This window comes from Porites lutea, chromosome 9 (assembly GCF_958299795.1).
Source record: "Porites lutea chromosome 9, jaPorLute2.1, whole genome shotgun sequence".
Lineage (NCBI taxonomy): Eukaryota > Metazoa > Cnidaria > Anthozoa > Scleractinia > Poritidae > Porites > Porites lutea.
Window position 1 is genome coordinate 3450554 of NC_133209.1, and position 27745 is coordinate 3478298.

General features: G+C 39.4%; 2 protein-coding genes across 2 annotated transcripts; both read right to left on the reverse strand.

The window, feature by feature from the left end:
* Positions 1-710: 710 nt before the first annotated feature.
* LOC140947726 (replication factor C subunit 3-like) lies at positions 711-8353 on the reverse strand. Its single transcript, XM_073396900.1, has 9 exons — positions 8183-8353; positions 7890-8027; positions 6492-6559; positions 5433-5530; positions 4574-4755; positions 3620-3756; positions 3141-3239; positions 1951-2020; positions 711-1268 (listed from the first exon to the last, which is right to left on the reverse strand). Exons 1-9 carry the CDS (start codon positions 8267-8269, stop codon positions 1080-1082), a joined length of 1068 nt encoding a protein of 355 aa, XP_073253001.1. The 5' UTR covers positions 8270-8353; the 3' UTR covers positions 711-1079.
* A 2814-nt stretch (positions 8354-11167) lies between these two features.
* Positions 11168-21944, reverse strand: LOC140948148 (ATP-binding cassette sub-family C member 4-like). The gene is made up of 6 exons (XM_073397371.1): positions 21385-21944; positions 18411-18790; positions 15841-17135; positions 14394-14964; positions 12522-12658; positions 11168-12108 (listed from the first exon to the last, which is right to left on the reverse strand). The coding sequence occupies exons 1-6, from the start codon at positions 21901-21903 to the stop codon at positions 11168-11170; spliced, it is 3843 nt and encodes a 1280-aa protein (XP_073253472.1). The 5' UTR covers positions 21904-21944.
* Positions 21945-27745: the final 5801 nt, after the last annotated feature.

Consider the following 27745-nt stretch of genomic DNA (forward strand, 5'->3'; position numbering starts at 1 on the left):
TGAATGGTCACACCATAGTAAGTAATACCAATAATAATAAGTAATACCAAGAAATTTGAAGTGATGGTTATAGGCACAAACCATGCTGTAAAGACTGCTTGTGAATTACAAGTCATGCTTGATGATAAACCCTTGAAACAATTCGAACACTTCAACTATTTAGGACTGGTCGTTGACAATCGACTGAACTGAAATAATCGCATTTCTTATATATCCTCCAAGGTTTATCCCAAACTGAAGATGTCAAATAGGATTTCATACTTTTTAAGTAGAAATGTTCTGTTAAGAATTTACAAGCAAAACGTTATACCTATATTTGATTATGGGTGTATAGTTTGGGGAGACTGTGGTAAACAGAAATTATGCGCCCACAGAATCAAGCAATGAGTATCATTAATATTTTAAGCTGCTCATTGCAAATCTTGTACTCGGGACATGCGTACGAAGTTGGCTCTTTCATCACTATTGAGTAGACGCTGTTTTCTAAGATTTCAGATAGTTTATAAAATCGTTCATAATGTCAACTGTCTCGACCAGCTTAAGAAATATCAAACTGAGTTAAGAGATCACAATTACACAACTGAAAGATCTCTTAGGGATGCTACTCAGTTAGATTTAGGAGATGCAACCAGCTGGTCCTCTGTGCTCAGCTGATCGGTTTTCTATCAGGATAAATAAAGGTATTATTATAGGATTTCATCAACGGACAAAAACGTTGGAACTACATAGTACAAAACAAATAGTACCATGTGAAAGGACTACCAAAGAAGTTTCATTTCAATGGCATTATGGTCACACCATAGGATTTCATCTATGGACAAACACAAGTAAAGGCACTCCATAGAAAGTAAAAGTACCGTGTAAAAAATTGATTTTCTCTTGAATAGTTACACGCTGGTATTTAATAAAACTTAAATTTACGTACCCAAACAAGAGTCCAGGAGTGAGGGAGATAAACACTGCTTAACTGAAATCAATTTATTCCTTTGCGATCAAGCTACGTCTTTCATTTTATCAACATGTTGGCAGTGTCATTACAGTAGCATTAACTAATTCAAGCATATCCTGATGTTATTTTCCTAAAACAAATCAGCCATGCCTTCCTCTAAAAACCGCTTGTAAATACTCATGAATTTGGCCACAAATGCCTCCAGATGGTAGATGGCTTTATTTCCCTGGTGAATGCGATGTTCGTAGTGGGCCGCCATACTTGTTACTTCGGCTTTTAAACTGCCATCACAGTTGGCCACTAATTCAGATATCAAGCCCTTGAAAATAAAAAAATTCTTTAAATTTCACTGTTGTTTAAGGAAGGTCCGACTTACACTAACAGTGCTTTACATGTAACTGGGACATTTTCAAAAGGGTTGTCCAATGCAGTCGAAAATTTTGGCGTTTTGAAAAGATGATTGCATGTGAAGTTTTAACTGTGGCAAAAACAGCCTTTCCAGCTGAACCATGTATAGTTGTACATGAAGCTGGAACCTTTCAAAAAGGTTGTAAGAAACCGTTTCACAGTAAGTGACATGTCAAATCTTTGTATTTTGGGTAGCCTGCGAGCCAGCTCTCCGGGCTGGGAAGAGAAAGGATAGATTGCAACTACGTCTCTTGAATTTGAATATCTGCATCAAAAAAGGCGATGCGAAGTGCTGATTGGTGGAGATGACATTAGTAATGACCTCATTACCCTTGGCACATGCTTTCACGTGCTTTTCAATGTTTGTTTACATTCACACTTGTTTCCGCTTCGTGCTGATTGGCGGAAATCTGACAGCTAAGTTGACAGGGAGCCACAGGGAAATTGGAGGCGAAATTCAAATTCCAGAGATGTAGTTGCAATCTCTCCTTCCTTTTCCCACCCCCCTGCCAGAGTGCCCCGGAGAGCTTGCTGACACGCTACATTTTGTGTTCTTTAAGAGAGGTTTGATTGATTGGGAAACCTGTGCTTACCTTTAAAATGATATCAGGGGGAATGCAGTGGGTGAGCAGTTCATACAGTCTGCTTCTTATTTCCATCAACCTAAATACATAAATACAACACAAAGCATAAAAACAAAAAAATGATAATAATACTAGATCTAAATTTTATTGTACACTTAGCCAGTGCACTGTTATATGATTCTCCTTTACTGGTAGTATTAAGGTAGGATAATCGCAAACACAATTGTAACAATTGTGCCCTAGACTCTTGAATTGCTGCCTAGGCTAAAACTAACACTAATTTATGCTGCTTGCTGGTAATATGCTGCAAAAATAGGGTCAGCCCCGGTGTAATATTATTAATTTGTTTTCTTTGTTTCATGGACTATTGTCAGGGTTAAGTTCATTGTTAAGGATGTTTTGTTTTCTTTGTTTTATGTTAGCTGTGACGCTATATTACACCAGAGATGAGCCCGAAAACAGACCTCTAATTCTCCCTAGGATAACAAATAAATAAGAGTCAACAGTACGCAAAACAACACTTTGGTAAAATCCTCTCTCTCTCTCCTCTCTCTAAGACGGCCACCATCAGTACCCGCAGTAAGTGTCCATCTCACAGTGACAGAAGGTAAAATAAAAAGAATACAGAATTCTATTAAGGTGTCCATTTTATAGAAGTCAGGGCTCGAAATAAGTCCTGTCCAGTAGTTCAGGACTAGTAGAAATCCTTGCAGGGCAGGTACATGTAAAAATTAATAGCCTGCAGTGCAGGCATTTTCTTCGGGCAAGCAAATGTTTTTGCTCTCGAAAGTGCCTCGTTGAAACTCCAAAAGAGAGGAGGAAATGGAGCAAGTCTTTTTTCCTAGCACCAACTCTAAGGGTTGCTATTACTAGTTTGTTTTTTTGGACTCTCCCCAATCTTACTCTGTCATAAAATTAAAGATGGCGGCTACAACAATACAAACATAAAGAAGTAGTGATCGCCTGCCCAAAATACACCTGCACTGCAGGCTAAAAATGTAAATTTAAAAAGCTCAATTATCCAACAGGTAAGAATCCAGGTACAGCCTGTAAGTCATCCTTTACTTAGATGTAAATCATTGACTTTAATAGAGAAGCCAAAAGTGACCCTGAGAGCTGCTTGCCCAAGGGACAAGCTGGAATTCAAGCTTTTTTCCCAGCCTTGAGAAGTTCATGTTAAGAGAGAATTATCAACTAACCTTTTTGGTGTCTGTTGTTCCACAATCTGCTGCGCTGTTTCTTTCAAGTAGACTTCCCAATCTGCTTCTTGTACAACTTGATCTGGGGTAAAGGGATACCTAATTGAAGAAAAACAGAGCACTTACTATTAAAAGAAGTTCTGGCTTGAAATTCCACATCCTGATTGCACAGACCTGACCCAAGCCACCACATGTATGATTGTGTTACTCTTAAGCTGAATACAGGAGACCAATGTAGGGACAACAATTTTGTTAAATGGAAAGAGACATTTCAGTCTGACTTGTAGGACCAGTCAATGCAGACCACCTTTGTCCCAAATAATTTGGTCAGACCGAACTGAAATGGTCTGTTCCATTTGATTTCCATTCAAAATTTTGGACTGAATGGAAAGTGTCCAGCATTTTACAGGATGCATGTTGAAAGGTGAACAGCCTTTCCCAGAAGGCTAATTTGGGTTTTACATGTATCTAGTACATACTGTTGAACTCTGCAGGCTTCACACATAAGCAAGGCCCGTCGAAGATTCCTGTTTGACTTCTCGGCAATTCTCTTGGATAGCTCTGCTGGGAGAGTCAGACCCTCTTTCTTGCAAACATTATGCAAGATTTGACAGATCTGAAGAAGAGAGATAAGGAGGTAAAGAAATGTTCCAAAGAATGTCACAACAAGTTTCCTACAAATTCCTCACAACTTTAAGGGTTTAATAAAGTAAAGACAAACCAATCAAAATTTAAGATGTTTTGGTGGGGAGTTGTGCAATATGAAAGGACTGAGATTTCTAATAACAACTATTTTTATAACATAACTCCAATCCACTTTGAATATCAATAAAATACATGTACAAGGCATATAAGTTCTTTTCACAATAATATTAATCGGAATGTTTAATAGTATAGCTGTATAAGCAATGAAACACAACTTTTGTACATCTCAAGTTTGAAGAACGGCATACACTGTATAATTAGCAGTCCTTAATATTCAGTAAAATTCAGGGTTGTCAGGAAGTTTTGAAGTATACGGCTGAGTTGTCAAAGTAAAGCGGCCAGTCCAGGGATATTTTATTAAAAAATGCCATCCATAAAGAAATGCCAAGCAGAGTAGACAGCCGATACTAACCAAGTAGGCGGTAATTTCTGCTGGCAGCTGGCTACTTTTGACAACCCTGATTATTGAATTTTGGACTTACATGGCAAAGATATAAACAAATAAATAAATAAACAAATACAAATATAGTGACATCTAACAACTGAAAGGTGTCAACTTTTGGGAATAGATCATAGGTATTGGTAGTTGGTGTTACATTGTATACCACTCAGTTTTGCAGGTCCTTTGTAATTCATGGAGAAAGGTCAGTGTTGTAAGTGAGGAGTGTGCACATTGAATTAGTTACACAATACATATACAGCCTCTAACCATGATTCTCACACATTACCTCTTCTATTGTAGGTGCTGCAACTCTGACTCCCAGACAACGACTTCGAATTGCAGGAATTACTTTGCTTGTTGAGTTACAACACAAGATCAGTCGGCACGTTGCTGTGTACTTTTCCATGGTCCGCCGAAGTGAATGTTGAGCATCCTTTGTTAGTCTGTCCACTTCAGTCAAGACTACAACTGTAAAAAGCATTCAACATTAGGGATGTGCTTAAGTGACACCCTAACTCTTACACCCACCCTCTTTGCTACAGTATCTGGATTGGTGTGTGTGACATGTCAAGACAAAAGTTTTAATACCTCTACCAATAGTGAAAAAGAGATGAATTACAAGGTGAATTAATATTTGATGCAAATGTATATGACTTTATATAATAGAAGAAAAATAGACTCTAACTCATCAAAACACTAATCCCTGGCATGCGATCCCTACACATGGGTTACCAAAGTGCCGACTTTTCTCTACTGTCACATTTAGTTGCAAAAACGTTTTTCCACTTGCCGTGGGGACCAAAATGGTTGCACGTTAGGAGCACTGGTTGGAGCTGTTTGCTGTTGTTTAACTCTTGATCTAGAAGGGAGTTCTGGTTCAAGTGTGAGGGCAAATTCTGTAATATTATTAGTGTATGTAGATGTGTCTATAGTCTTTTTTTGTTGTTCATTTGTTTCTTTTTGGTAATGCAGGTACATGTCCTGCAGGTGTACCGTAATGTACGAATGTATTGTAGTAATAATAATAAAAAATAAATAAAAATATAAAAACTCTCTATAAGGGTGTCACCTCTCTAAGATGGATACTTGGTGCTAAGTCCCAAATGACGTCTACGTTACTAAGAGGGAGCTGACTCTACATATACCTTTAAATTCTTTTTGAGTTGATGATTCAAGCTGGTGTGACTGAGCAACAGTCTTGATAAGTTCCTGGACAACAACACGATCATAAATCCCTGCATCACTGAAACATAAATTATTAGAGAGATTTTAGATGTGGTTGCACAAACTGCTGGCAAGCAGTTTCCTGCAGTATTTCTATCATGGTGTGGATTTCAGGGTTTTTATTAGGTGCCAGCAACCTGCTACTTCTAGGTCTGAGCTGTCTACTTTTGGGGGAAAATAGGTCAAGTGAGGGAGAGACAGCCTGAAAATACCTACAGCACTTAATTACCAAGCCACCTACTTTTACATTCTAGCTGTCTACTTTAAAACTTAATAAGAACCCTGGGATTTACACACCAAGATAAAAGTGTCTTTTTTGAGTATATTTCCTGCAATACTCACCACCTGTAATTTGTTGATTACATGTACCTCAGGATTTCATCACAATACTACTGATAAGGTTTTTTTAACATTGGACATACATGTTATGTATCCAAGGGTGGAGCAGTGCTGAGTGCACTCGCCTCCTGTCAATGTGGCCCAGGTTGAAACCCCTATGTTTACGCCATTTGCGGGTTAAGTTTGTTTTAGGTTCTCTTTTTTGCTCCATAAGCTTTTCCTCCAAATATTTTGGTTTTTCCCTCTCTGCGAAAACCAGCATTTTTTCCAAGTTCTAATTTGACCAGGAATGGTGAACAAAAAACCAGTATGTGGATGTGCTTACTCTAAAACATTATTAATTTTATTCAAGGTTATGTCCCATATTAAAATTTATCTCTGGAAAAACCAGTAAGGCAAGCATTTTTATTCTTTCTGTCAGGTAAAAGGTCTTAGCTCTTGGTAAAAATGTTTAGTGTAACCATGTAGCTTTAACAGATGTGTAAAAAGTACAGAAATTTAAAGGAAAGAAATAATGAAGAGAAACTCATTTGGACCAGTATCCTAACTGGAGGCTTTTCTAGGGGCTGTGAAGCCAAGAAACTTGATTTTAGCAAGGTCTGATACAATGGCATTGAAAATTAACTTTAAGATAAGTTTACCTTGGATTGACTTCTAAATGGTAAGCACTACCAATTGTTGACATTTCAATCTTCTTATTTGAAGGTGTCTGGTCGAAAAAAATAAACAATAACCAGAATAAATAAATGAGTTTGAAGTCTATACTGTACATTTACGAACTACAAGCCTAGTTTTATCAGATAGACCCAGTGCTTGTGAGCCATCATTGCCAACCAAAAAGTGACATAATGTAGCTTACAGTGCAGCAAGGAAAATAAAGTAACTTAGGCCCTGTTCGCACTACGACAAAAAAGAGAGTTGAGCATCTGCAAGAAAAATCTTGAAAATTTTGTACTCACCAGTTTTTTGTTTTTACAACCTTGTTTGCATCTGAGACATGAGAAATTTTTTGACTAACCAGAAATGTCAAGTAAAGGAACTTGGTCATGTACGTGAAATAAGATGACCCGACAAAGGATAGCTTCCAAGGAACAAAGAAGTGTGTCACCTGACAAAAAATAATTGTAGGCCTCCAAATCTTCTCAAAGACATATTTGAACTTTGGTGACAGTTGAGAAAATTTTGGTCGGTGAAAAAAAAACATTCGCACTAGAAATGGGTTCCTATTGACAGGGTTTTTTGCAAAACAAACAAAATTTTGCCTAGTGCAAACAGGGCCTTAGTAAGATATTTATCACATCTACAGGCCCCACTTGTTCAGATGTTGGATAGCACTTTATCAGATAAATCAATATCCAGTGGATAATTACAGTGTACATGTATTAGGGAAACCAACTGCAGTATCCACTAGATAGTGATAGTGATTTATCCAGTGGATAGCCTTTCCACTTTTTGTACAATTGGGACCAGGTGTTTAAAACAGGTTTACATGAATATCAAGGCCCTGCCAGGGTAAATCCTGACAAGCAACATGACCCAAAAAGTAGCGACAGAGCATAAAATGATATCACAACAAGAGACAACCTCCCTCGGCCAAATTGCGGCAGTGACGGCAAAGATGTGAATAAGCGATAAAGAACTGGTTTGGCTAGTTTATCACCAGTCTGAATGCCAAGAAGAACTATGGTGTTCGATAAACGAAATGTTAACTAAGAAATTGCAGAACTGTAATGGTTTTTTTACAACGCATCGCTATCCCTGATTTCTAAAATTCCGACAAAAACAGAATTTTTTTTCAATTTCCAACAGCAACGTGAAGCATTTAAACATCAACGTCTTAATATTCAGACGAGCGACATGGGACCCCCCCTGGCAGGGCCTCAATATTGCTCTAATGAACACATTGACAGGCAGATGAATTGACAGATAAACAGAGGCAGTCTGCCTGCAATACTGAGTACAGCTGGTCAGAGCAACCATTCATAGAACACAGACTAACTAAATGTAAAAGATCAAACTATAGAACACACTACACGTACAGTAAAATTCTGTTGTTCAATTCTTAATTTCTCCACACCAGCACCATAAAGTTCCCTCAAAATGCACATTATTCTTGTTTTCTTCCCAGACCCTGAGGGGCCATAAACCAGCAAGTGTGGAAAATCACCACAGTGCACCTTAAAAAGAATAAAAAACAAGGATGAATTGTAAGTCACAAATAGTTACCCGAGCGAACCTTGTAAGTTAGTTTGTAACTCGTAATAAGCTTAAAATGACTCGATCCATCATGGCGTTGGAGATCGTACGAAATGTTCGTAAACACCTCCCTTACCAATTTCTTTAAATGAGTTGCGAGATCCTTATGGTAATCTAGCTTGGATAAAGAGGTAGGACGATATTTATCTACCCACAAACTCATGTTACTGCAAGGAAATCCTTCAAAACATCAAGAGAGTACAGAAACTATACAACACCAAACTTCTGCTTCTGAGTCAATTCTTCTCTTTGGCGCCAAATAAAAGCATGTGAGCCCGCAATGAAGGACATCCGCAGTAATTACTTCATATATGTTACATGAGATACATGCTCTGAAGGCGTGTCTTCTCTCCGCAATTTATGGAGCAAGCTCAGTTGTGCGAGTTCAGGGCAAAATTTTGGCGAGGAGAGGAGAATGGGTTTTTCCTCGCTGGATGTCGGCTCCGCCGCCAAAATAATTTTCCCCGAATTCGCACAAGTGAGCCAGTTCGCAGGCTACGCAGGCTAACCTGAAACAGCTACTCCACGTATGATCAACGCACGGTTTCCTCCGTTTTTAAGACATCAGTCAGATTTTGAAGAGATATTAGAGAGTCCGATCAGGGTTTAATATGGGCTCTACAAAAAAACCAAAACCAAACGCCGCCCCAAGGACCGTTTTAATGAACATAGACGCCCTATACTTAACCCCTCCGGTAGTTACATCCAAGCCGCAGTTTCAGAATACTTTCCCAGCAATAGCCACTCTATTTCCCATAATTTCTTATCACATTTGAAACACTTAGATATGAACGCGATTGTCTTAGGAAAGCACGTGAGACGCACCTCATTCATAAAGCCAAAACCATCTAGCCTCTGGGAATGAACAAACGTGAAGAACAATAATCATTGTGTAATTTTTATCTTTTTTTTTCGGTTTATTTTTCTTAGCAGCCACATCTTACCATGTCATTAGTATATAATTTGTACATTCTTGGTTTTCCCTAATAACCTGATGAAGACTGGTTTTGGCCGGTCGAAATATTGTATACCTCAGCCTTTTTCGCATTGTTTGATCAGCCTTTGCAATAGTCTTTTTGACATTGATTCTATTCTTAACATTCTCACCAAACCTCTTCACGGAAACTTAGGACAAAAATACCTGCTGCGCATAGAACTATGACGAAGTTTTTGCTTTAATTTTTCGGTTTGAACGTGATTGTTACGAAAATTTGAGAAGAACTACAGCTGTCATTCAGTTAGCGTGCAAGCAAGCTCTCCATTTGGGGGAGGCGCGAGAAGTCGCCCGAGAGCAGCACGCGAAAAAAGACTCGAGTGCGAGGGATGACTCTTGAGTACTCCTCACGCTCGCGCATTATCTCGCGGCTAGCTTGCTTCACGCCTTCGCCATAAATGGAGAGGTTAATATGAAATAATCCGATTTTATGAAATTTGGCACCTCAAATTGTAGCGAAAGGCCGCCAATCTGGCAACTTATGTTCAGGGGTCGAATCCAAGGAATAGCGGTTTGAATAGCGTTTTGATTGTAATTAGATAATATGGTCCTTCTTAAATTAAAAAGTCTGATAAACATTTGTATTTCACTTTTAATTTTCATTTATTGGTTTATTCAGATATTTACAATTTTATTTTCTCACTGCCCGCAAATAGCAAAGGCTACTCTAGGTGGACAGTGTCTATTTAATAAGCACTTATGGTATATATTTTAAGGTTACATAAATACGTTAAGTTGCAAGGAACGGAAAAAAGGTTACGTCAAAAACATAGCTGAGATTAACTGGAATACAGAATATAAGTCAGACGCTTTCTTCTTCAAAGCTTCGTTTTCTTCTTGAAGGGATTTGGCACTGGGATTTGGATTTGACTTTCGAGTCATTAAATCAAAATTTCACTATTAGTGGCATGGGGAGCTCAATAACACACGTCTGCACTGTACCCAAACATGCACACATCATTATAGATCATACATTACACATAAAAAATACTCCTTCTTTTATAAACTGTTCAGTTTAATTTCAATAATCCAAGAAAGGGCAATTAACGTATTGCTAAAAAGACATGGACCGTACAGTTTGTTATATACTGTAGCTACAAATCGAATACAAAACAATGTATGATTAAAATATACTTAAGACATCGAGAACACCTCTTAAACGACAACAGACTGAGTACTCGTCAGATTCCGATCCGGCTTCTGTTAATTCGCGCTTCAGTACTTAAACTATTCAATATTCAGAATGAATTTTTTCCGCCTCAGCCGAAAGAATCGTGAGTAGTCTCCGCCGCCAAAATTATTTTACCTGAATTTGCACAACCTGAGCTTGTTCGCGGGCTATACTTTAAGGTAATAGTATGCGACAGTGTTATGTGAACTATCCATAAGCCAAAAAAACTTTGCATAAAGAAGAACATCCCATCGTGCTATAACCGAAAAATCTGGGAAGAACTGGTTGATTATTAGCTGAAATAGTCGTTAAAAATGGTGTAACATCTTGAACTCGCCACCTAATGCCACTTGCTTAGTAGAAGAAGGGCGATTGCGACATAATATTGGGAAAGGCTATTAGCGCAGTGGACCTTAAATAAAAGCTAACCTAAAATTCTAAGACTCTATTCTAGAAATTAAACGTTAACTTGCTGGCTGGAATCGTGTCAGTTCTAATACAACATATGTCGGCCTTGTGGGCTCTTCTTACTAAACTGACCAAGGGTTGCTTAAGTTCCCTTGCCTGATGTCAATTGTGCCAGCCGGAACACAATGTTCGAAAAAAAAAAACTGATCATAAAGCATCGTCACCTTGTCTTTCCTAATCCTAGCTATGGATTAGATTTATCTGCCTGCAGCTGGTCAGGCCAGGTAAGGTTAATGTATATGTTTTCAGACTTGAAAGCATATCTAAACTTATCTCAGACAGCTTATTTATCCATAGAAGAGCTGCTCATAGCCGAAAGATACGGCTGTGTTTATTTAAAGTTGCTACTGAAATAACTATCCTTGAAGGATTAGTAAAACTCGTCAAAATGTTTGCCGCAGAATATAATTCAATTTGATAACTGATATTCAGTTCTCAGATTGATGTTGGTCGGAGTTATCATCGGCATACTTACGACAAAGTTTAGTGAAATGGCCTTCTTCGTTCTGAAGTAAAATTTCTGGTTTGTCATACTCAACAACTCTCCCGTGATCCAGGACCAAAATTCGATCATAATCCATGATTGTGTTCAATCGATGGGCAACTGTAATCACGGTACAACGTTTAAATTTCGTGCGAATTGTTTCCTGAATTAATTGATCCGTTTTGTGATCCACATTTGCCGTTGCTTCATCCAGTACTATGATTTTGTTCTTCCTCAATAACGCACGAGCCAGACACAAAAGTTGCCTTTCTCCGGTGCTGAAATTGCTGCCGCTTTCCTTAACCAACTGGTTCAGTTGCAGCGGTAGATTTTTCGCCATGGCTCCCAAACTCGCATCCTTCAAAGCATTCCAGATTTCCTTGTCTTCGTGTTCCTCAAAAGGATCCAAATTCATGCGCAGTGTACCTGTAAACAGAACTGGATTCTGGGTAATAACTGCCATGGCTCGGCGAGAACTTTGAATGTTAACATCATTGACATTGACGTCATCGATGATGACGTAACCAGTGGGTTGAGGCATACGAAACAGGGCTGCAATCAATGAAGACTTGCCAGCGCCAGTGCGACCAACAACTCCGACCTTCTCGTGTGGATTAATGGTAAAAGTGACACCTTGAAGTATTTTGGGTCCGCCCTGGTAGTAAACAAGTTCCAGATCTTTTATTTGTACTTTACCGCGCTGCGGCCAGTGTTCTGGAGGCTGTCGCTGATTCTGGTACCCAGGCTCTTGCTCTATTTGACTGTATTTGACGACGCGCTCAACTGATGTCATGTAATTTTCTGTTTCTGACCACATCCTAACGACATACTGGGATGTGTCAACGGCGAACTGCAGGGCGTATACAATGGATAATGCTGCAATCCCTGCCAAGAAAAAAAAACAGTACTAGTCACAATTTTCACTTCTTATGCCTTTTCTTCTACCTTTTAAGCTTATGTCAGTAAAACGCAATGTTAGATCAGAACTTATAAAAATGTTACAAGTGAACTTATAAAAAATATAGGACGTACGATAATAAGGCTAGAAAAAATATTAATAGTGTTCTCTGAGTCAAATCATGAAGTTGTAAAGTTCACAATTTTTTATGCCATAGCCAAATTTCATAATTATCAGTACTTTTATGTCTTTTATCGGCTAATTTATTCACCCATCATGTCTTACATTAAAACGCTACTTTCAGAAAAGTTTTTTTGCAAGCATTAATTTGTATTTAATTATGGGTAACAAATTTCTACTATCTAATTCTAACTGGTCATTTGTGTTGTTTCAATTTTACCTGCTTCAGACTGAGTAATGATTGCAATATAAACGACAAACGTCGCAAAGGTGACGCAGATCATGTCCAGACGGATACCTAGCCATCTAGACATTGCAGAAATGGCAAACCAGGCTCGATTGTGGTCATCTTGGTATCTAATAGTAAAGCAAATAAAAAACCGGGTATTCAATCCCTTTGATGAAAGCTATAAAAACATGTGTGGCTTTTAATCTTATTGAAAGAAAACCGGGGTACTCCTTTTAATGGTTTACTGATCGGACGAACCTCAGGGTTGTGACTTCACTCAAAATACATGATAGGAGTCATAAGATAAGAACGAAAACGAAGAAAACAGTTGGTAGTGCGTAGGACTTGAACCCGCAACATTTGATGTATAATCCACATCCACTAACCATCAAGGGATAACTACCGACACGGGTTAATTTTAACGTACTTTACATGGCACTGATTATTAACCGTTTTTAAACAGTGCTTAACCCTAATCACTGAACTTCGGTGCTGAACTCTGTATTCAGCTCTTTTCCTTGCACAACTGTCTTTTACTCTGATTTCCGCACTTTTCTCAAAAATGTGCCCAGTAAATTGGCATAAATGGTTCTCTTCCACGAGTATGGCGTTGTGTAATAAACATAAGGTGTCCGACCTGATTTTAAGGTATCCATTCTAGTCACAACCGGAAGAAGTTCAGCCCTAGACAACCTCGTTCCCAGGTTCTTTCTCCTAGTAGACGGGTAGGAGAGAACCCTGGGAACAAGGTTGAGCCCGAAAGGGATATATCTATTCCCGCCCAAGCCAACGCCCCGAACTCGGGCTTCCCATATTCTTCACCTCCGGTTTCAGTCAAAGAGAAACCATGTTTATACAGCAAACGCCAGTTTGCACCACGTGACTAAGTCCTTCCTTTACAAATGTCGTTTACTGTTCATTATGGCAACACAATTAAAGTGGTTTCATGTAAGGTTAGCCTGCGGGGAAGCGATCCATTTTTGGCGTGCGAACCGTGCCTTTAGATAACACGCAAGAAAGCGGAAGCCGTGAGCGTGCCACGCGTGGCTTCTCGCGACTCCCCCAAATGGAGAGCTTGCCCGCAGGCTAGTGGTTGCTCGCGTCAGGTTCACTGACATAAGAATTATTTTTCACAGTAGCATATATGCTTATTTCCTAATTTGAGAAATTGTCAACTTGAATCTTTCGTTTTCTGTCTGCCGTAAACGCCTATGTATTTAAAACTCTCTATTGCAGGAAGAAATAATCTGGTGGGAAGCCCTGATTGGTGGAGAGTTTTTCAGTCAAACGATTATCTATATCAAGCTCGAAAAGTCTGCTTTATAGTGGCCCAGTCCTTAAAGATATGGATGTTTCAAGGTGGTATAATTTGCGTCTAATAAATGACTTCTAACAAGAACCTAGAACCAAGATTAAGCAACTCCCATACTAGGCTTATGTCACGGCTTTTTCACGGACCGGTTTATTTTAAGATACATCTTAGAACACTTTTTCACGAGAAAATTGAAAGTACACTCCCTTAAAGAGCCCCGCATTCGAAGTTTAAAATATAAAAATGGAAAACAATACGTCATTGGCAAAAATATTATTTTTAGGTCTGTAAGTTTTTGATGACTGGTTTGTGAGACTCAAAAGATATTCCAAATTTGTTTCAAAATCGTTTTAAAAATAATAAATTGGTCGGTGGAAACGCCGTGACACGAATACAAGAAATTCCTCGCTCTTGGTTATGGACTCACCCTTGCTCCCAAGTAAATGAGCATAGGAAGTGAGCTTGCGATACTTTTAATCCTGATCGGAGATCGAGAAATATATCAGCAAAAGTCTTTTCAGTATTGTAGGATAAGGTTAATAAACACAAACCTGTACAAAGCTTCCATAAACCCATTTTCCTTGTTGTAAGTTCGAATGGTCACCAGTCCCTCCAACGAGTTACTCAAATGAGATAGCACTGGACTTCGATTGATTCCCTCTAGACGCCTCAAGTCACGTGATGGATTGAGGTAATATCGACCAATCAAAGCAAAAATAACCATGAGCGGGAATGCTGGCAGTATTATCCAGGGGATTAACACGGATTGAAGTATGATTGCTCCAATGCATAACAGGGCTACCCCGCACGCCATCAGGAATACTTCTGGTAGTAATTCTTCCATGATGTTAATATCTCTGGAAAACCTGTTCAACACTCGTCCAACTGGGTTGGTGTCAAAAAACAAAACTGGAGCTTTTACCACCGCCGACAGCATTAAGTTATGAAGGTTCATCGATGAGTTAATCAACGCGAACAGGAAAGTGGCCGCTCTGGCAGTTGACAATAAGAAAGCTGCACCAACCAGGTAACCGTATATGGAAAAATCTTGACTTTGACTCCGGGGATCATGTGATCTACTGGTCAATTGAAGAAGCCACCAGTCGGGAAGAACCAAGGATGCTTCATGATTAATATGTAAAGAAGTTAAGACAGGTTCATTCGTTAGTCTTGCGCTTCTTTTAGTCGCCAGTTTTGCCAGATCAAGCATACCTTCATGTGGTCTAATCATTAACTGATTATTCGAACTAATGGATTCAGCTTTCAGATCAGTAATAAATTTTCTCCCAAACAAGGCTAAATATACATTATCGTACAAATTTTTAATTTAATACTTTAGTTCTGCATGTGAGGATAGACGTTTGTCTCGGAAACGATCTCCCGTCTGCTTCAAACGGATAGAACATTGTCATTGGACAGTCCAAACTCATTCGGACGCGAACTTACCCGGATGTGAAAACCAGTAACCCCGTAACTCACTCTGCTTCACGTTTGGCCTGGGCCTAAGAAGTTGCGATACCACACCCTATCCCGCGTAAAATACCCTATATAACTATATTATTATGGGGTTTACCCCCTGCCCCCAGATACAATGACCGAACGCGCGGACGAGGTTAATAAGTTATTTATTATATGGCCTTTTCATTATGGACCTGAGCCTGCGATCAATTAAAACCTACAACAGGTCAACGGATAACTTTAAAAAACACGTCATTTCAATGAGCTGTACACTTGAGCCGGCGATACAGTCAGGTGACACTGTTTAGGGGATACCTTTTTTAACAGCTGTCAACTGACCATTACATGGATGTCCATAAGGATGTTCACTGTCAAGTTAAACACAGATTGTATATGCCTTGGACACCTAGCTAGTAATACCCGGTCATTACAAGAAAATAATGCCCGTTCCTTACAAGAAAGCAGCCAATCAGAGCGCGCGTACTATTGTAACCATATGATACAACACTTTCTTACAGAATAACTGAACTTATACTCAACCTTGGACAAGAAGAAAAAAGGCGAACATGACCCCAGCTAAAATGGCACCCGTTCCAGCTCGTATGTAATGCCAATATAACTTCCAAGAGATGGAACCGACTTCACGATCTTCTTCGGCATTTTCCATACCAGATTCTCCGTCCACGGTTGTTTCATCGCCGGACTTGTTTGGAGGTAATGTACTCTCCTGTGCTGTGTTAATATTTTTCTTCTTATCAGTGGACTTCTCTATTTCATTCAAGCCTATGTCTGACTTCCACAATGACGTAAAGTTGCCTCTTGCTGAAATAGTACCTTCTTTCATTAACACAATGTCGTCGGCATCTCTTTGAACCTGAAGATTATGCGTGACCATTATCCGAGTTTTTTTGCGTAATAATCCATGGACGCATGTTTCAAAAACATGCTGTCCAACCTTTGCGTCAACTGCGCTCAGAGGATCATCCAAAAGATATATATCAGCATTGGAGTACACTGCGCGTGCTAATTCAACACGAGCCCGCTGACCACCACTAAGTACTATTCCTCGCTCTCCAACAAGCGTCATATCACCATCCGGGAATCTTTGAAAGTCTTTGATCAAGTCACACGCCTCGATTGTCGAAAGGTACCTTTGTGGGTCGAACTTTTCACCAAACAAGATATTTTCTCGCACGGTACCGGCGAACACCCATGGTTGCTGGCCAACCCAGGCAATCTTATCATGACGCGATACACTGCCAGACAAGAGCGAAATTTCCTTTAAAATGGCGTACAGGAAGGACGACTTGCCGCAACCTACAGGACCTGTGATGAAGACGAGGTCACCGTTTTCGACGGATAAATTCAACCACTTCAAAGTTAACTTGTTCCACGTGCCAGTCCAACTACATGCGACATTCTTCAATAGCAAAGCAGCATCGCTAGACGACCGGGTTACTGATTCATTTACGTCATCAAAACGTGAGTAATTAGTCTTGCTGGAGATCTCTCTTTCTCTTATCTCATCGCCGAAGGAGTCTTTTAGGTATTTGTGTTTTTTTTTGTTTTTAAATTCGAGAAACTCCTGAATACGAGCCAGTGCTGCGGCAAAGTCAGCCAATATACCAATTGGTTTTGCAATATTCCACGTAACGGTGGTCCTTAAGGCGCTGATAAGTGATACAATCATAAAAGTGCTGTAGGCAGTCAGTTCAGTTCTTGTGGCCGCCAGCGTTACAAGGGAGAAGAAGGTGGCTATTAGAGGACCGGAAAAAAAGAGAGACCAATAGATTGCCCCTATCACTGTTTTCATTCTGATCAGCTTGATTTCTATCCTGGAAGAACAAGAGAACGGGCATCCTCAATATTTGCAAAATCTGATCAAGGGCGTTGCGGTGCATTTTGAATTTTTGCGCAAAAATATGGAGGTTATAAGCAGTTTGACAGCTAAGGCGCTACCCTATATCCTTGAATGATCGATATATTTAAGCCATACTTAAAGATTCTTTTATTTTCACTTTATTTAAAGAAAAAAAAAAACCGACTGAATTCTGAGGGCACCGTACAGGTAGCCCAAGCTCACTATGAGAGCACTGCACCACGGCCTAAACAACATCGCTTATCTGGGTGAAAACCTGTCGCTCTAAAAAGGTATTAAACAGTGCCTCGCAGGCTTGAAATGCCGTTAGAACACAAAGAAACACAGACACATACACACACAAAACGGTTAAAGTAATCTTCAAAGCGATATTCACTGTACATTTTGCTAGTTTACTGAGCAAAGAACGTATTCTAGTATTTAAACGGTAGGTTTAGGCATATTTTTATCCCCTAAATATTTTTCATCTGTTCGGATTTCCTAGCTGGAAGTCTAGTGATCCGAAAATTATAGGGATCAAAGCTTACCTTTTCGAAAATTTCAGCCAAAAACAAAGGCTCCCGAAAATTATAGGTGACCTTTTTAGGGTAAAAATCCCGTGAAAAAGGGCAATTATACCATTTTTTATATGTTCGAAAATCCTATGAGAGGCAGGCAAGCAAGAAATTTTACAACAAATGTTCCTAAAATTCTAGGTCTCAAATCGTCTTCCAAACAGATATTTTCCGAAAATTGAGGTTGGGCGCCCTTGATTTTTTCTATGCAATTTTACCCTCTATAACTTGAATCCTGTTTCAAAGCTCGTGACAAGTCGAACAAAAAGCACTGAACTGCAGTCCAAAGAAGGCCAAGACAAACTCCAAAACATACAACAGTTGATATAAAGTTGATATAAATTTATACATAGGTTAATATTAGTACCGTATTAGTAAACCCTTGGACTAAATTTCCACTTAATAACCGTCAACCGTCAATAGTTCTAAAATTTAACCGTCAACCGTCAAAATCGGAGAAAATTAACAATCAACCGTCAAAGCTACCATCCCATTGAGACCCTTCTTCATGTTAGCTGATAATAAATAATAATTTGCGACCGGCAGTACGGCAAGTGTTTGTTTATTTTGTTCTGTTTTTTACATCGATGCAGCAGAATGACTCTCTAGCAGTCCTAGCCTGTATTTGGTGCGTTTGAAACAATTTATTTGAGAGCAAGAGTTGCGCGTTTACATACCTTCGCAACCGTTTCACTTTTTCCATGAATGATCCCTCCCAAGCATACATCTTGACGGAACGAATTCCAGAGAGGATGGAGTTCATCATATCCACGCGCAGATCCGCAACATGAGAAATTTTTGTTCGCAGTTTTAAGCTTATTTGTCCAGTCACTGCGTAATATAGTGCAAGAATGACCATGAAGCCTACTCCTGACAGAGGTTTCCAGCCAAATAAGTACATCATGAGGCAGGAGATACCAGTCACTTCAAGTACAGCTTCAGCCAGGTCGACAAAACTATGGGCGGAAAGTTCAAAGCGTTGAAGGTCACCAGCCACAAGGTTAATGATCCAGCCACTTGATACATTTAATAAATCTTCTTGATTCAAACTCAACACCTGTATTTAGGAAATATGATATCGTTATTTAAAAAGCAAGCTAACCTGCGACGAGGCGTTTTTTTTCTCCTCGTCTCCCAAACAAAAAGGAAAGAAAGACCGCCTGATAGCAGGTTAGCAGCAAGCCGTCTTGATTGATTTAATGTTGCTCATTGGTAGCCTAAACAACGTCTTTTAAGCTATAATAATAATAATAATAATAATAATAATAATAATAATAATAATAATAATAATAATAATAATAATAATAATACCTAGAACTAGAAATACAAAGAATGTGGCATATGAAAACCGTAGTGATCCCTGTGGTTGTTGGTGCGCTTGGTACAGTGAAGAAGGGTATGGTAGAAAACATCAAGAAAGTATGAGAGAGAGATGCTATGACAGAGATTCAAAAGATCTGCATGCTGGGATCTGCGCGAATCCTCAGAAAGGTACTCAGTGTATGAACAGAATGATTGACTTGAGTGACTGACGCTCTGGGTGCCTGGTTTGCGCCCGGCTGATGCACAAAAAGAACACCAGCAAAGACTGTGATAAAAGAGACAATAATAATAATAATAATAATAATAATAATAATACTGAAAGCGCGTACACGAAAATAAAACGGGAGAAAACTGGGAAGAGGAGCGGCGGGGGAAGCTGTAATCATTTCTTTAAACGACCCGTTCCGGTATAGCAGCTCCTGGTACCTGGAATATCCTCTAATTGGTAAGATTTGACAGGTTACTGATCAACACTCTCAAAGCAGGTCGTTCCTGTCAATCAGAAAAATGGCGTGCGGCGTCCACCCCCGTGAAATAAAGGGATAAATGATAACTTCTGTCGGTTGAAAAAATGTGTACGAAATTTCCCGCACATAGAGCTACATAGGAGCTAGCGCTGAGGAAGGAACAGCTGACCTCAAACATGTGAACTTGGCGCGTGGAAAAGATGTCTTTGCAATCCTGCCTACCAGCTTCAGTCTCTCCTGATAACAAACTGGCAATAACAGAACAGTCGCAAGAAGGAGTTCTCTACGCGGACCAGGCCGGACTCACATTTTTATCTTTAGATCGATCTCTAAGGAGAACAAGCTGGAGTAACGTAGTTCTCTATATTAAAGGTAGCTTCAGTTTTTAGCTGCAATCCATCCTTCGAAATTTGCATTTGTGAATCACTATCCGTGAAAATTTCAAACATCCTGCAAAAGCACTGACGAGCTGAGCTCAGCGTGACAAAACATTGTAACAAACCATCACATTTACGGACCAAAGAAAATCGCTTTCAGCTCAGTATGAGCTAATTTGCTCAGTTAAAAGTAGACCTCTCCAGAGCATAATCTACCCGTAAGGGAAAAAAATCATTGGAACAAGCAGCACTTTTGCACGAGGTAAAAGTCGTGTGTTTACTGCTGACCCCCTTTTTACACTCCAATTGCCCTCACTCGAGTAAGGGAATAGCGCGGCGCGAAATACTCTCTGAGAAAATTTGAGAAAGATTCCAACTCATTGACTTTTCAACAGTTTGACAGCCGAAATCTAATTATCTCAAACTTGTCAAAAGTGGCGGAAGAGGGTGGTAAAAGAAATGATTACAGGCTCTCCTTCCTTTTTCTTTTTCCCGTCCCGCCAACTTTTCGCGAGCCTGTTACTTTCGCGTCTTCCCGCTATCTGAGAGCCTACCGAGCTTGAACGTATGTGTTTGGCTTGTTAACACTTTGAATTCAACAGCGCCGATTGGTTCTCCGGTAATCTGCCCAAGAGCTCCAGCCGATATTTGAGAACGATGCGAAAGGAATTTAACCACTCGTTTCAGCAGACGTTATTGGGGCTGGAACACGTGACCAACCCATAAGAACGTCTGCAGAGGAGGCTACTATGACAGTGAAGCCTCGATATGACAGGGGGCTAAGGGACTGGCAAAATACGTTCCCCATAACGAAGTTTCGTTATATCGAGGTTCTTTTCCATATTTTATATTGTTTACTTTTACCGGGGCAAAGACTGAGCTCGTTAAACCGTTCGTTATACATAACGGACACCTCTATAAGACGGACACCTCCCTCAAACGGACACCTAGAGTTGGTCCCTGCCTTTCTTTGCTCCCTTTATTTAACTCTCTATAAGACGGACATCTCTCTAAGACTCAGCGAGAGTTGACTGTATATCCGGAGGGTTTTTTTTCTTTTTGACACTTTATTGGCGCAAGAATGCCATCACGATAGCATTTACAAGAAGACATATAATTAAGGAAATAAAACTAATAAATTATAGGTGCAAGAATAGTTAAAAACAATTGCTGATTCCCAAAAGGGCAAGTGCAAGCGGGACTCTAGACCCATGCTAGGCACCGCCCTGTTGTTACTCACAATCACAATTTCAATTTCAATGCTGTTAAATAGCTCTTTTACCCTTGAAAAAAAATTAATTCAAACCCTCGATGTACGTTAACAACGGAAGTAAATAAAAAAGTACAAGAAAGTGGATGTGGTAGGCACAGTCACTTCGACCTGTGACGGCAGCCCTAACTGTCACGGTAGCCCTAAAGCCTCGGGTACTTAAGTATGAACGTAAATATATAAAAAGTGGTCCACTGTCAAGTACCTCACTCACCTTTTCATAAATGATAGCGACTGTTCCTGATTTCCACCTGAGGGCTATTAGATATGCATGAAACTTCCATTGCTGAGTGGCAATGACACGCACTAATGAACTTAGACAAATTCCAGCAGCATAGATGTACGTCAGCCAGCGGTCTGAAGAGGAAGACTTCACGAACTGCGTCAACAAGAAACTCAGAAACACGCACTGAAGGACATTACAAACGCCGGCTAGCAAGGCAGTGCTCACAACAAACAATGGATAACTCCAATGTAACATTCGGATAAGTGCTCTGAACAGTCGATAACCGTTTTTCTCTGTCATAGAAGCACGTTTTTCGTTCTCTTCGCTCCACGTCCGCTTGAGTTTTTCAGCTGAAGTTTCAGTTTTATCGTCGTCAAGTAGAGGGAAAAGATCATCATCTTCAATTGGACGCTTGTTACCAATAGCAACCATCTCTCCAACCCACCGATAGAAAAGGACAGAAAAAATACCAGCATTTCTCGTTGGATTTTCTTTGCATGATCTCATAGTATCAGAATCCAGGCTGTCGTACTCTCCTTTTTTTGCCATACCTGGAAAAAATAATTACTTTTCTTTAGAAACGAAATTTACTGCAGGTAAAAAATGGCTAGAGTCACAATGGACGATAGAGCTGGCTTAGTTTTTCAGTTGTTGTTGCTGTTTTAAGATAGACGCATTAACGCTGATACTGATTATTGGTTGGCTTTTCCTTTTCTTTATTAATGGGGCAAAATCAAATATTTTAACAAGCATACTTTAAAATTCCTTTTTTGTTTTTTAACTCTCTGCGAGTTTTATTGTTCATTGAACTGAAATGAAATATATCATATTTTGAACTGCGGATAAAGAAAGTGAACTTGATCTTCACAATTGTAGTCATTTCGTATATCTTGTCATTTCTACTATTGGGTATATTATATTACGAACCCACAATTGCCTGTTCTCCAGTTGGCTTGATTAGTGAGTGAATTTATTACGGGGTATTGGGAATTTAAATTCTGCCAGTGTCTGAGACGAACTGACTGTGGACTGCGGACTGCGGATTGCGGACCAGGGGTAAAATGCAGACTGAGTGTAAAATGCAGACTGCAGACTGACAGTAAAACGCCGGCTGGGGGTACTGCAGAATGAAATCCTAAGACCACTCGGCATCTTGGGCATTCCTACATGAGTTGAAACAGGAGCCTACTCACTTTTTTGTCGCCATTGTTCCTTCTCTACAGTATTTTGGGTCAGCAGCTTTTATTTCAGCGTAAACATCGTAGCGTTGTACCAATTCACGGTTACGTGTATCGAAAAATGAAGCGTGAGGTCTCTCGGACGGAAGAAAGGGTTTGAGATTGCGATTATGTTTTCGGGTCGTCGACGACGCTCTAAAGAAGCAAGCAAGGAATGGATTTGTGAAAGCAGATGTCAAGTAAGTGACCGTTAACATGTATTTGCGGGATTTTTTGCCCTTAAAAACCCTTCCACGACTACAGTTTATGCTCGGTCTGCATTTTACCCCTGGTCCACAGTCTGCAGTCCGCAGTCTGCAGTCTCGTTTTACGCTGACCGATTTTCAATTGCGTGAACCTTTTTAGAGTGAAATTTGAATTTTGAATTGTGTGAACCGTTTAGAAAAAATCGTGAATTGCAAAGAGTGTGTTCCTTTCGGCGAATCCAAAAACGGATTTTTGATTCTAGCTTTTTGCCGGATTTTGAAGTCGAAAGGAACGTGAAATCCGAAATTGGATTTGTAACCTTGGAAACCTTTCGCAATCGCGTGCAGAGTGCATGACAGCCTCTCAAGAAATGACGCTCAAGGGAGTGTAGCTAAATGTTGTGGGTCGTGGGTGTGGATGTGGGTCGTGGGTGTGAGTAAACGTCGTGGGCAAAAAAAAAGTTTTCCAAGAAAAATAACAGTTAAAAAAATCAAAAAGCAAAAAGTTGTAAGAATTGAGGAAACAAAAATTTCCGCGGACATACCAGTCCTATTCCCCTTCCTCGCGGTCAGCAAAGCAAATAAGCGAATCCTTTAGTACAAACCGACACTAAAAAGGCATTGAGGCGAAAAATAAAAGAAACTCTGTACACAATGTAACACCTGAAGCAGGCTAAAGAAAAACTGGAGACTGAAACGACCTTTCAGTTTAAGGAATGATATTCAGAATCGTTACAGCAAAGATTTGGATACAAAACAAAGCAAAAAGGAATCGAGAAAATTATATTTCCGTTCGGCAATAAAATTTACATACAGTCTCGCCTTAACTTGAAATGTTTAGCTAAGAGACCTAATACTTCTTTAAGAAAGACTTTTATCAAAAAAAAAATGAAATAGCTCAAAGTTGTCCTTTTTTCCCCTCACTTTCCCTCTCCTTGCCCACGGTGATCGCATTCCATCGTGTTAGAATAGAAAATCTCCACTGATCATGGAATTGTAAATCGAATAAAGATTAATGGTGAGCAGCTATATCCATTCAGCGAGTCAGAGCTGTTCCATGCATTTATTTTACGTCTGTTTCGTTTATTCCGCGACGGTCACTCAGGTATGGATAAATCTTCATCGGCAAGATGTCTTTTATACAGTGATGTTGTGAAAGGGGATCCAAGTCCCACGTGGCTAAGGAAATATCAGGAAGAGGACGAAGAGGAAGCCGTGAAAAGGGCAATCAAGGAGTCGGGGATTTTCGTTTCATGAATATTTCACAACTTTTTGTTATTTGTTTTTTTCTCAATCACTTTAGGTTCTCATTTTTTCCTTACTTTTTGTACCCACGAGTTTACCCACACCCACGACCCACTCCCACACCCACGACCTCTGTCCACGACCCACAACAATTAGCAACACTCATGACGTGTTTTCTACTGTTTGACAAATTAATATGCGATTTTATATACCGTGCAGAATTTTGTGGTCGACAGTTCGAATAGCTAATAGCGGCGATGGAACATAAAACAAATCAAGAAAGAAGGGCGTTAAAGTTGAAAATTATCTAAAGATTGTCGGCTCAATTTGATCCAGTTTCGTAGCATTTTCATGTAACACGATCGAGGCCTATTGCGTCTACAATCGATTTGGTAGACAGATAACAAGCGAGTTGGTAGACAGTTCAGGGGCGCCCAACGAGAATATATAGAGTTCAAAACCACTTAAACATTGTTAAACGTATTTAAGTATTTAAACAGTAGATAAAGGCATATTTTTATCCCTTAAAAATTTTTTCGCCTGTTCGGATTTCCTTGCTGAATGTCTAGTGATCTGAAAATTATAGGGATCAGTACTTACCTTTTGGAAAATTTCAGCCAGAAAAAAGGCTCCCGAAAATTCTAGGTAACCTTTTTAGGGTAAAAATCCGTTAAAAATGGGCAATTATACCGTTTTTAGATGTTCGAAAATCCTAGGAGAGACAGGCAAGCAAGAAATTTTACAACAAATGTTCCGAAAAATTCTAGAATTCAAACCGTCTTCCGAACAGGTATTTTCCAAAAATTGACGTTGGGTGCCCCTGACGGATAGCATTTCATTTGTTCCTTTATTATTTATTTGTGTTTTAAGCAATCTTAAGCGACAAACGGTTAGTATACGGATATTTTAGTACCAGGAACAATCTTTCTGTGTTTTCAGATGTTTTACGGTAAATAACAGCAACGAGGAAACTCTACGCGAATTCTTCAACTGGAAATACCGCTGGACTGATCTAACTAATTTTGGATTCACCGTGAATTGAACAGCATAGATCATTAATCCCTTAATCTGCAGTTTGGATTCTTCGGATTTAAAATACAATGAATTTTTTTTTTCAAAAAGGATTCACGACATCATCCGCACTGGGATTTGCCGAAAGTCGCGAAATCCTTTTTAAGATCGAAAATCCGTTTTTTGATTCACCGAAAGGAACTCACCGCGAAGACCTTTTCAACACATGCGATTGTCAGATTGTCACTAAGCAACACTTAATTAACCAAAAAATTTTCTAGGACAAAAACTGATCTCACGGGAAACTCGGAATGTGACCCGTCCTTTTGTTAACGTTGAGTTAACTTGGTCAACTTAATTACCTTTTGCCTCATATGGTCGTGAATGACTTTTGTTCTAGTTAATCTCTCCCAGCAAATTACTTGGGGAGTTGTTTTCAGTACAAGTTGAGTTTGCGTTATGTCATAGTCTGGCAATCTTTCATAAAACTAATAGTACCTCGGAGTGAGTTAAGACTATAATTTATTAGGCTAGTCAACCGTGGTAGTTTTACCAATATGAACTGTGCCCTGAACCAGTTAGTTTCATCCTGGAAAAGAACAATGGAACAATGGTAGTCTTTCCACTAGAGCCTAAATAAGCCAAGAAATATTTCAAGACAAGTAAATTTTAAATTCTTCAAGTAAAAGGAAGCTTCACACACAAATCGGTCTTTTTTACTTCAGGTTAACTTAAGCGGGCTATTTTCCCACGCAGCATACCGATAATTAATCTTGATTGATATGATTCGCCTCTTTCAAAGTTCATTAGAAACTGCAAGTTCGCTAAGGTGGTTTTACGAATGGTTTTTAAGTTACTTGAAACGTTCTTGGGGTGAAGAATTATATGAAAAAAGATTCTCGCGTTATAGACGCAACTTTTGCAGTTGCGAAAAGAAAGCCTGAAAAAATTCAGGCTTGGACGGGATTCTAAACCGGTATCGCAGAGGTCAAGGGTCCGAATCCGGTACAATCCTGAATTTTTTTTGGCTTTCTTTTCGCAACTTCAAAAGTTGCGTCTATAACTGCGATGATCTCCTTTCATATAATTAAGAACTATATTAATTAACTTATTCTGTGTTCATTTACTAGCTCAACGTAATGAAAGGTCCTGAACCTGATGAAGGCATATGGAATAACATTTTTATCAGTGAGATACTTTCCAAATTTACCAGTTAGCCATTCGGTATCAAAGTAATAATACTAAAACACTTACTGTTCACAGGTCACGCCCTCAGTCCAGGTAAATTTTGTTAAACTTTCAGGAAATTTGCGTCTACTGTGAGCAGAGCAAAGAAGGAAAAAGAAAAGTCAAGTTCTGGTCATCCTGGTTTCCCTTTGCAACTTTCACCGACGCTCCAGGGCCAGGTTGCATAAAACCTTTTTAAGATAAGACAGCTCTTAACTTTTGTTCTGGAACAATATGTAACCTATTGTTTTGAAATAATAGTTAAGAGCTCCCTTAATCTTAAGATGTTTTTTGCAACCCGACCCAGAACAACCAGGCAGTCCTCATAGATAATCAACCGTGTCGGGTTCATCATGTACCACAAAAGGACTAAACTGAACAATATGCAGTGAGGACAAAAGGCGGACTGAGTTTAACAGCATAATGTGCGGAATGTATATGTATTTACATACTGACAATTAGGGTTGATTTCCACTGTCGCGTAATTTTTACGTGAGTACGTGTGTTTAAAATTTACTTTCGCAAATAAAATAGAGGCCATGTATGAAAGGTCGCACGTAAGCGTAAAGATCCGTAAATAGTAGAAACCCGCTCAACTTCACGTTTAATCTCAACACTTTATACCTATGTCCGGGAGATATCCATTTCTGAATATATGATGACGATCACCGATAATTGCATGTTAAGCCTTCAAAGAAAAATCAGTATTCACAACGCTTTGCGCCGCTATTATTTCGGTCCCTTTTATTTATCCCATGAGACCACAAGTTATTCAGTTGTAAAGCAACATCAAAGGAGCTGATGTGAGACAAAAGAAAGGTGGGGTGGGTCTCTGCAACGCAGAGAAAGATCTACGTAAAGTGAATTTAACGGCTGTGTTTTTGATGCGTTGTGAGCCGACCGAGTGGTCTGTTCCTACATTTTCAGGTATATAATAATTTTTCCCGTTTTTGAAAAAATTACTCCAAGATACTAGTCAGAGTAAATTTGATTGTTTTTAATTTAAACAATATCCACCTACATTTATTATGCACGATACTTAAGTTCATATGCACGGCCTTTGAAAATCTGTGAAGTATGTAATTTCGGCGCCATTATTACTGGTTCATTGTGTGAGCGTTTCGGCGATCTTATTCTTAACTGATCCTTGGTTTTTGTTTACTTTGAGTCAAGACGTTGCAAATTTTTATTGTTTGAGATTACACTATGGACATGTGTGGAGGATTCCAAACTTTAACTGTGAGAAAATCAATCTCATCTTTGCTGTTTGTGTCACATTTAGAAGTCATTTCCTCGAGATAAACTAACATCAAAGCCGCAGGATTCGAGCCGGAGCTAGGACTCGAGCTAGGAAACGAGCCAGGACTCGAGCCAGCACTTCAGTGAGGACTTTTTTAATCTTTCTGTAAGCAACAAAATAAATAGATAAAAATAATTAATAAA

What these genes read in the sequence shown, in the direction of transcription:
- LOC140947726 (XM_073396900.1), bottom strand. Translation starts at nt 8,269, where the DNA reads ATGAGTTTGTGGGTAGATAAATATCGTCCTACCTCTTTATCCAAGCTA. An exon ending in CATTTAGAAGTCAATCCAAG is followed by an intron (nt 5,531 to 6,491) that starts GTAAACTTATCT and finishes TTTATGTTTCAG; the next exon opens with TGATGCAGGGATTTATGATC. An exon ending in CAGCACCTACAATAGAAGAG is followed by an intron (nt 3,757 to 4,573) that starts GTAATGTGTGAG and finishes TCTCTTCTTCAG; the next exon opens with ATCTGTCAAATCTTGCATAA.
- LOC140948148 (XM_073397371.1), bottom strand. Translation starts at nt 21,903, where the DNA reads ATGAGATCATGCAAAGAAAATCCAACGAGAAATGCTGGTATTTTTTCT. An exon ending in AAAGTGAAACGGTTGCGAAG is followed by an intron (nt 17,136 to 18,410) that starts GTATGTAAACGC and finishes TTGTTCTTCCAG; the next exon opens with GATAGAAATCAAGCTGATCA. An exon ending in TTTATGGAAGCTTTGTACAG is followed by an intron (nt 12,659 to 14,393) that starts GTTTGTGTTTAT and finishes CTTTACTATTAG; the next exon opens with ATACCAAGATGACCACAATC.